Source organism: Haemorhous mexicanus, chromosome 6, assembly GCF_027477595.1.
Source record: "Haemorhous mexicanus isolate bHaeMex1 chromosome 6, bHaeMex1.pri, whole genome shotgun sequence".
Taxonomy (NCBI): Eukaryota; Metazoa; Chordata; class Aves; order Passeriformes; family Fringillidae; genus Haemorhous; species Haemorhous mexicanus.
The window spans coordinates 39,047,512-39,057,782 of NC_082346.1; the positions used below are offsets into that span (position 1 = coordinate 39,047,512).

The 10,271-nt window shown below is 39.1% G+C and overlaps 1 protein-coding gene across 2 annotated transcripts; it reads right to left on the minus strand.

Moving 5' to 3' along the window:
* Positions 1-1,549: 1,549 nt before the first annotated feature.
* DTD2 (D-aminoacyl-tRNA deacylase 2) lies at positions 1,550-9,160 on the minus strand. 2 transcript variants are annotated; one of them, XM_059849879.1, is made up of 3 exons: positions 9,010-9,160; positions 3,886-3,955; positions 1,550-1,900 (listed from the first exon to the last, which is right to left on the minus strand). In XM_059849879.1, the coding sequence occupies exons 1-3, from the start codon at positions 9,115-9,117 to the stop codon at positions 1,575-1,577; spliced, it is 504 nt and encodes a 167-aa protein (XP_059705862.1). In that variant the 5' UTR covers positions 9,118-9,160; the 3' UTR covers positions 1,550-1,574. The 2 variants fall into 2 exon arrangements, with proteins under 2 accessions (XP_059705862.1, XP_059705863.1); XM_059849880.1 differs by having other exon boundaries at positions 9,052-9,152.
* Between the last annotated feature and the right edge of the window lie 1,111 nt (positions 9,161-10,271).

A 10,271-nucleotide genomic window follows, 5' to 3' on the forward strand; every position in this document is an offset into this window, starting at 1 on the left:
TGTCATAACTGTTAATTATTAATGAATAAATATGTCATTTGATTCCTACTAGCTAATATTTCCAGGCCATTTGTGTAAATGGTTGTTTTCAACTGTGAGAATGTCAGTTGCCAGGAATTCAATATCCTTGTTTGTTTCATAATTATTAAGTATATATTATGCTAACCTGGAAAAAAAAAATCATTACTCTCTTATCAAAACTGTAAGTTACTTACCTGTTAAAAATGTGATTCTCATAGCATAGTTTGAGCCTACAGATTATACATTCAATGTTTTGTACAAAATGAAGATAAGGACAGAGTATTTGTAACTATTGGCCTACAATTTAGGATTGTGCAAGCTGCCATCCTCACTAATCATAAGGTTTTACATTTCTTCCAGAACAGCTTCTTATTTAAATGGCAATTCTGGATAATTGCTGCAAATCATATAAATGTCTGATTTCACTTTGAACCTTTCTGAACCATAATGCTGCATTAAAAAGAGAAACTTGATTCACAGGATGAACACATTTGTATCCGTTTTGAATTTGCCACATTTTAATACAGCTGTTCTGTTCTTACTGCCTTTCCAGACAGAATTTCCCATGATATCTTCTTAGCACCATCTGTTAATAATTTTGTAACAGAACTGCATGGGGGGTTAGCTGGGAAGGGAGCCCCAAATGCACCAACACTGCCTATAAAAGGAAAGCTAGTCTCTGCTTAGCAGATTCATTGGACAAAAAGCTGGAAGGAAGCAATAGGGGCAGAGGGAACAATGAGATGGCAGCGTACATTGTACCATCTTTATTTTTTGCTTTCATTTGAATGTTTTGTTCTTTTCCTGAGGCTCTGTTATGAAAGAATTGAGTAGACAGCAAGACCACAGCAACAAGGACATAAACCAAGCTATAGCAGGCAGCCTATCAAAACACATCAGAGATTTCAGAATGCAAACTTCAAGCAAGAAATTCAGTGATACTGCTGGTTTCTAGGTGTGCCTCACTTACTCTTCCCTGCAAAGCCCATGATCAGTCCTGTACTGCCTTAAGTATCCCAACCTCATACACTCCGGTTGAGGGGGATGGACTTTCTTATTTAGTACTTACTCTCTAAGAGGGTAAGATTCAGTGAATTTGTTTTCAATATATCAGTTAGTTAGAAAGCATTGTCATTTTATAGATAGAAAACATAGAGGTAAAAATTGATCTAAGTACATGTAAAGTATCCTTTTTTATCTATAAACCACTTCTTCAAGCTATACATGTAATATTTCTTTCATAATTTTTTAGTAAAAAATTATTGCATTATCCCATTTTTGTTGATAAACATTTTGAATTATCGGATCAATATTAACAAATATTTTGACCACATTTCACATGCATATGAGCAAAAAACATACTCATGATAGCAAGGCAGTCTCAGGCATCCTCCTATTCAATGGGATTGGCAAAACCAGTACAGATGAGTGAAAGCTTTTTTTAAACTATCTCCCAAGGCATTCAAGTACTTTAATGCTTAGGAGAAAGAAAAAAAAACAAACCAAAACAAACAAAAGACACCAGTACTGCATTCGTGATACATTTTATTTTTTCAAAATTCAATCAGGTGAGTGTAAGGTCCATTTGTATCCAGTTTTAACACCTGCCTGTTTCCATATGTACCATGCTTGACAAGAACACCAGCTTCCATGCATTTGGCATTGGCAGCCAGTTCTTTTTCACACAAAGTCACAAACTGAGAATAAAGTTCCAACCCTTTTTCTTTTTCAATGTTTGCATGGTACTGCATCTTTCTTCCCTTTGGTTTACCACCTAGGGTAGCTTGTGGTATGATGAGTACATCACCTGGTAAATCAAGAACAGAGACAAACTCGCCGTTTTCATTTTCACTTAATTTAATGTTCAACAGTGTATCGACTGCAAATAAAAATAAAAGAAGAGTTAGTATTGCTGAAACGAATTAAACAGGACACCACAAACAAGATCCAACAAATATTTTGACAAACCACTGAGTAAAAGAGATTGTTTATTAATCAACTGAAATATGGACAATTAATAAATGCTTAACTAACTAATATGTCTGAGTATTGTGAGGAATGTGAAGGATATTAATATTATATGTCTAAAGTTCTATTTTTGGGGGAAGTCATTGGCTATCTAAAATCCAAAAGTTGATTCCAGTAGAACACTCCCAAAAGAACCCAGGATGCAATTAGTGAGCCTTCCTTAATTGCTTGATACTCAAATAGGTAGCTTTTGCACAACACTCCACATTGTAGGACACACCATCCTCACACCATCCTCAGTGCACTTTGCAAAGTGTTCTGCCCTGAATCTCTTTTCATTCTGGTTGCAGGAGTTTGCAGCAGGACCCAGCACTGATCTGAGCTGAAAGCACAGCTCCATAGTTTGGTCTCAAGTAGAGCAAGCATCCTTCAGTGCTCCACTTCAAGACATGCAGCCACCAGTTTGTCACTTGAGACAGGAGGTGGGCAGGAAGGTCAGATGCAATTTGATTTATAAGCTGGAGCATATAAACTTGCAAATAAAATCAATGCATTTACTAACTTTAGATTTCCTGATGTTTCTGTAACAAATCAAATCATTACCCGATTCTGTAAAAGCTGGGAGGATACTAGTCATGCCTCCAAACCCTAAATATAAATGTTTAATGTTGTTAGAAGCAAAAACAGCTGAGTTGTGATTCAGGAACCAAACCCACACACTTAAACAGATTCAAGATATATTTAGGAAACAATATTCTCTAAGAGAGGCACTCAAGAAGGATGGTCCTAGATGAATCTCCTGATAGGAAACAGAACTTTCTTTTTCCGGCCTATTTTAGCTGCCCCACAGCTGAAAAGGTAATTATTCTCAAGCAACATTCTCATGGAACTCTCACTAGCACAAAATAAATGTTTATATCATATATATTTAGCATCACAAAAGGACTGTGCTCTCCAAGACCAAGAGAGAACACCCCCCAGGAGTTGCTCTCAGCATTTTTAATAACACCTGGACTTGTGCACTGCTGGTCTCCACCAGCAGCTTGAAACAGACTGAAATAGTGAAATATTGTAACACAATCTTTAGCCAAATCACTAGTATCAGCCAGCCACAGAAAAGGGGCACTTTTATCTGGAACAAGCAGCATCACAGAATTTCTCAGGGGAACCAGTGCTACTGATGGAGGAAAGGAGGGAGAAGAAATTACATAAAAGTAAAAAAACCAAAAAAAACCACCAAAACAGAACAACAACAAAAACAAACAACAAAAAAATCAAGCCAAAACAGCACTGGGTAAAGACAGAAATTGCTACTATTTGACCTCATCCACAGCGTCTCCTCTGCTTCAATGTAAATGTCAAAGTGCACGTGGAGAAGACAAGAATTGCAGACATTGCTGTAATTGCTTTTGAACCAGAAAACTGCACATGCTAATGGTGTATGTAAGCACCACTCAAGTGAGATGGGAAAGGCACTGTTTCATTATCCACACAACTCCCTCTACTGGCTATGATTTTAAATATCCTGCACATACAGTGAGATCAGTGGTAAAACACTTACCAAATCAAGCCATGAACTATATAAAATTCAGTTCTGTCCTGGACTGAACTTATTGCCCGACACATGTAATATGTTAAACAGCAGGTGCAGCATTTTCTTTGTTTGCCAGAATGTTATCAGGGGAATTTGTTTTCTAGGTTGGTCATGAACAGAGAGACAAAGAGGCATAGACAACTGTCAAAAGGAACAAGACAGACCAAACTGTTCCTTCAGCCAGGTAACTGAGTTAGAATAATGCCATCTCATGGCTTATCCAAATGGCTGCTACCTTCTCTGCCTCAACTGCTTTTCTTCCTTTTCAAACCATACAATAATGTATATGGATTATATCATACCAATTTTTGGGACAAGATCCCCATCAGCACCTTTGAAGAAGCATATGTAGATAACAAGTCCTCTCTGGATCTACAAAAGATTACAGAAAACTACGTCAATGTTTCTCATTATCTACAATGCATGCTTACCATTAAAACAGTATCAAAAATGACAAAACCACGTAACAAAGAGTAGCTTTAGTTATTTAGTACAGCTTCAGACATGGAGTTTACACACCACACTGTGGAAGATAAAATATATACTCATTATCTGCAAAATGCTCCTACATACAATTAAGACAATTTATAAGCTCCACATGAAGCCAAATTTAGTTGGAATGTAGAGTGTACAGAACTAACATAGACAGGTGACCGGATGAATTGGTATAATTAAATCCAGTATAAGAAATAATTAAAGCTTTTTTCCCATCAAATGTACAGCTAAAATCAATTTTTAGCATGAACTATGATATTATTTCCAATTACAAAACACAAAAAACACCACAGGACTTGTCAAAGAGCTGAATTTTATTTTGATCTTGAAAGTAATCTAGTACAATATAATTCTGAAAAAACCACAGAGTCTGTTAATTAAATCTTTAAATATGATGACCAACAATTGCGAAGTTGTTCAGAATATTATAAAGTTGTTCAAAATACTATTTATAGGCCTGGGTAAAATCTAACTGGCAAAATGGAACTTTTCAGCTGACTGGTATAAAGAATATGCCACATCTTTAGCATTCAGAGCAACTACTTGTAAGAACAATGTATTTGAGAGAAGAATTAAGCCTCTACTGAGGAGAAAGCACAAGGAAACTCCTGTGTAGCTTTTCTGCTTACTTGGTTAGTCCATAAGGAATGCACATGCAACAACCCATGCTTTATTAAGCCAAACTGATAGGCTGTGCAGCCAGCAGCAAAACTATGTCTCACGCACAAGTATACCTGCATGGCTTAACTTCTCTAGGAAAAATCCCAAAGTATCCACAGGCAGGCAGGATCCACAGACAGAATATAAAAAAACCTTCTCACTGCCTTAGTGGGGAAGAATAAGTATCTTTTTAATTTTGTTGGAGGACACATATATTTCAACTTGTGAAATACCACCAAAGAGATGTTAAATAGATTGGGACAGGAAGGAGTTATTAATGCTATCAAAGCAAAAGGATAGAAAATGTGAGTAGTTTCTAAAAAGTATTTTTTTTTTTAAAATTCCTCTATTTGCTTTTTCCCCAAATTATAAAGGTTTTTGGTGAAGAAATCTTAGCTATACACATGAGATTTTGTCCCTTTGTTATTGCAGAGATTAAAAAAATTGCTCAAGGCAATAACTGAGAAAAGCTATGCCTTCTCAACTATTTCTCTAGTGACTAACTTCTGAAAAAAGAGAATGCTCTTTGTAGTCAAAATGTCACATGCTGAGAACTTTCAAAAGCTTTAAATGGCTTCTTTCAAAACACTTTTTTTGGTACAGTCTCACAGCAGTAACAATATTGTGTAAGCAGCTCATTTTAAAGACACAAAAAAGTAAGTAGTGACCCCTGCAAGTCCTAAGGCCAGACAGATAAAGTAAAACAAATAATGATTTTTTTCTAGCCTCTGCCCTTATTTGATGTTTTTTTTTTGAATAAACTATTTATCACAAGATGAGACACACATATTGAAGAAAATTAGAGGGATGGGAGGTTAAAAGAGAAAACAATTAATTCAGAGACAAAGCTGATAGAGGATGCTTCTATTTATACTGCATGTTTATGGTCTTCTAGAACATTTTACAACCATGATAAAGTTGAAAGCTATGCAACTACTTGTAAGAGGAAACTTACGGTTTCAACTATGACTGAAAACTGTGGTTCAATACGTACAGCCATGTTTCAACCCCTTGTTAAGTCTTAATTTATTCTTTCATTTTCTTAACTGAAGATGTAAAATTGAATGCAATTACAAGACAAAGCTAATAATAACATGTGTCAGTTTGACCTTACACCAGTCTTCTGAGCGTCCTAAGACTTGTGCTCATTGTCAATGTAATGTGTAAACTTTCTGAACCAAAGCAAAACCATTGCCACTGCTGCAGGTCCTCTGTAACCTATCAAAGCCTAGTTGAGTGCTCCTCAGACCTCTATTTAATGCAGAAAAATTCGAGCAAAATAACACAAATAAGAAGATCATAAATTCAACATGCTGGTGTGTAAACAGCCACTGCAAGGAACCTACTGAGTGACCGGAGATGAAAGCTGTGCTCTATGTGGATCTACTGTGAGCAGTAAAAAGCTTACATAAATAAACCAGCAAAGCAAGATACTGTGCAACACTGGCATTTATTATACAGTGTCTTAAGTAATCATCAGATCAGGCAACCTGCTGAACCAGATCATGAAAGGCTGAAGGACCCAGCCCCAATGCCATATAGACAGCCTTAGCAACACAGTCTCCAAATGCTGCTTTTTAGCTCTTTTGCAGGAAAAGACAAATAACTGACTCCTTTCTCACCCTCCTCACTAAACACATTCATCTGTATTTTTCAGGATTTCATTAGCAAAACTGAAATATATTCTGCAAAATATTATCTCTACTTTTTACTAACTTTTCCTCCAAGAAAATGCAATGGATAATAAAATCAGAAATACTTTTTAATTCTTAGAAAGTCAGTTTGTGAAACTACCTTACATAAATTATTCTGTGACATTTCCATTTCAAGTTCAGATTTACTACCCTCTGGGAAGATTTCTTCATATTTCTTATATTCAGTGCAGCAGAGAGATGACATCATCTCCACAGGTCACAGAACAAGTCTGTGCCTGGTATTTTGCACCTCTTTTTGCCATAGTAACCAGAAAACAGATCAAGGGAAATAAGATAAGGAAAAGACAGTTTTTCTTGCATGAAGTGCAAGCACTTATACTTTTTAGCTGAATATTCATTTTATGTTTCTTTTCTCCCACAGTTACGAACTACACTAAACCGTACCTTATTTCACCCCTACCTTTACAAGAAGAATTCCTTTTTTCTTCCTATTTTGCTGTATACCTAAACCTTTTATGGAGGGTATATAAACAAAATTCCCCATAAACAAGACATCCTATGCGCAGTAACCCTGAACAGGCCAAAAAACTCAATCATGAAAACACAACGAAGGCAGAGATTCATGTATAAAATACACTCCTAACCTTTTTGAAGATAAAGAGCATCTGCTCTGAAGTTCCTAAAGTACCTCATGGGGGTCTCTTACAGCTCAGAAGTTATTCAAAGCCATCTACATAATATGCCACTTTTACTATGCTAGAAATGTCTCAAGGTGAGGTCCTACTTGTAATTGGTCATAAAACATCAGGAACACACTGGTTGATGTAAATAATAGCTGATGATGTCTGTACTCTTTTTTTGGTTTTGCACTGACATGCAAAAATAGGGAGTAAAATTACCCTACCAGAAAATGTCAGCAGGAAAATTTCCTTCCAATAACCTCTAAAGTAGTCATACTAGAGAAAAAAAAAAAAAAAAGAACTTCCAGTTGGTTTTTTTTCTGCATGGTGACTAGTTCTTGTTAAAACAGATTTCTCTTAAAAAGCCCCAGGTACCCGGGAAAGATTTCCAAGTACCCATAACAAATATTAGTAAGGTTCACATCTGAAAAATATCTGCTGGAGACCACCCAAATCTCTTTCAGACTCCTTTAGTGATATCTATTACTTTTCTAGTGATTTTGCAAATTAGAGAGATAAACTACATAACCTCCTTGCAGCAAAGTTATTCATATCTCTCAACCACTACATGTACCTTTTAAAATAGTTTAAAAGAAAGACAGCAAAATTACATTTCTACTTTTCTTTACTAGATCTATAATTACTTCTATGATTAGCAAGCCAGAAATATATTATTTCTGTGATAGTTAATTTATGCTGGGCTAAGTGAATTTTATTTTAATTAACCTTATACTAGGAGCCTGACAATGCAGTATACACAGACGCACTACATCTGTGAAACACAGTATCTGTGAGATCACACCTACTTCCTCTCAGTAAAACATTCTGGCTTCCCAGACCATACTGCAGAAACTAGTTCTGCTGGATCCACCTGCCACTTATGAACAAAGAGAGAAATGTTTTAAGGCTAATGTGAAAGGCAAAGAGTGTACTCTTTTCAGAAGTCCTGAATGAATGCACAAACCCTTTAACCAGCTTTTACTTTTTAAAGTTTACGCAAGTGACTGTATCAAGCCCCTTCTGTTGTTAAGTCTTTAAAAAGGACAAAAGACAAAACCAAAAAACCCATGGGCTAAATAGTTGACAATGGCAGAAACGAGTTGTGCTAGTGTAGGCAACTCACAAGCAATGACAACTACAGCAGGTCAGTGCACTCCAAAGGGCAGCCTTGGTGCTTTGGTGAAGAGCGAAATGCATGCACAGCACTTCGACTGAAGGGTCTGCAGACCTAACTACCTGCCCAAGCAGAAGACTGTGGGAGGAAAAGGCTGAAAATACGTTTTCCTTAACGTGAGTGGTGGTCTAAATTCTAAGTGCTAAATTTCATGTTTAGTTAGTGCTCTGGAAAAAAACAAACCAAACAACATCAGAACTACTGCTGCCATAGTCCCACTGCCCTACCTGGCCTTTCTTCTCCAAGTTAACACTATCTCACAACAAAACCGACAGCTGAGCCCCCCAGCCAAGGTTGTAGTGTTTCTGTGAGCGTATTTAAGAAAAGAAGGAACAACACAGTTAGAAGGGAAGCGTGTGGTCGTGGAGCAGTTATGCTCCTGAAGAGACTTCTGCCTGCGGAGGACACTGTGGACCATAGGGAGACAGAAGGACCAGGAGAGAGAAAGCGCTGTGCGCCTCCTGCTGCTTGTCCCTATGCCGAAGGGGCTGACCGCAACCTTTGATGATAAGCAGGGGGTGAGGAGAGTGCACTGCAGTGCAAACGAGACGAGGCTGGAACGGCCCGAAGTGCAGAGCAGCCCGGAAAAGGAGCCGAGCCTGTTCCCCTCAGATGTCCAAGCGCCCACCCTCTGCCCACGGCGCACGCGCGCATGGCTCGGAGCGCTTTCCCGCCGGCCGCCCCGCTCAGCCCCGCTCGGCCCCGCTCCGCGGAGAGAAGGGGCGATGCCGAGAGCGGGGGGCGGCCCGCTGCCCACGTTACCTCCACCCACTGCGCCTCGGAGCCGCTCTCGGGCGGCCGCACCTGCAGGCGAGCGGAGACGCTCTGCTGCAGCAGGGCCCGGGCACGCGCCGGCCGCGCCGCCGCCATGGTGAACCCGCAGCGCTGAGGGAGGGGCCGGGTCACGCCTTTCCGGCACGGGCACGGGCACGGGCACGGGCACCGGCACCGGCACGGGCACGGGCACCGGCACCGGCACCGGCACCGGCACCGGCACCGGCACCGGCTGGGGCCCGTGGGTCACGGGCGGCGGGGAGCGTGAGCGGGACCTTGTGCGGATAGTTAAACGGGGGCTTAAGGTCCCCCCTGTCTATGGAGGCGGCTGAATACAAGCTTTGGAGCAGAATTAAAGTATTTCTCCAGCTCTACTTACCGATGCCCCAATAGCTAGCAGGAAGCGGGCTTTTCTTTCTTATTTTGATGAGGAACGAAAGATCTCCTTGTCTTCTGCTGGGGGAACGTTACATGCTTGTGATAAGAGCAGCACGCTGTATAGTTTATGCATGGAAAAGAAAATCTGAATATTGTTTGGTTTTTCTTCTGTTCATTACTTGTTTGTGTTTCGGGTGGCTGAGATCAGTCTATCAAGTTGGCGTATTTCTCTTCAATGACACTGCATTGGAGCAGAGGGAACAGAAAATGCAGTTAAAAGGGATCTGGGTATCTAGTGATCCGAATCATCTGGGAAAAAGAAGTGCATAGTTTTGAAATGAGCTCCCACTGCTAATAGGAAAGTTTAAAATATTGCAAGTGGTTCTTTTATTATCTTCCAGGTTTTTGGCTACATACCCTGATACCACTTGAACAGCTCCAAAACTGGAAGAGTTTTGTCTTTCTCCCATACATGAATTTTGACAGAGACAAGTTTTGAAAAATACTGCATTCATTCAAGTCAGGATAGAATGATGTGGAATTCAGTATCTCTCTCCAAATTAATTTTACAACTGAAGATTTCATTTTTACAACTGTGTTTAAAAATGCTGGGTTTTTTAAATAAAAAAAGTTAATATATAGCAGTGTGAGGAAGAAGCTGAATTTTAGTCTGTCATAGAGTGAGATTACCAAAGACCCCTATTGAACAGCAAGGGCCAATATGCACTTCTGAATAATCAATGTTACACATTGAGATATATTCAACTTCTGTCTGTCATTTTAAAAGAAGATTCTTGATGTGTGTTCAATGAGGTTGTTCTTCCCAAAGCAAACCTTCCTGGAAGAACGGGAAATTGCACTAGGTGGTTAGT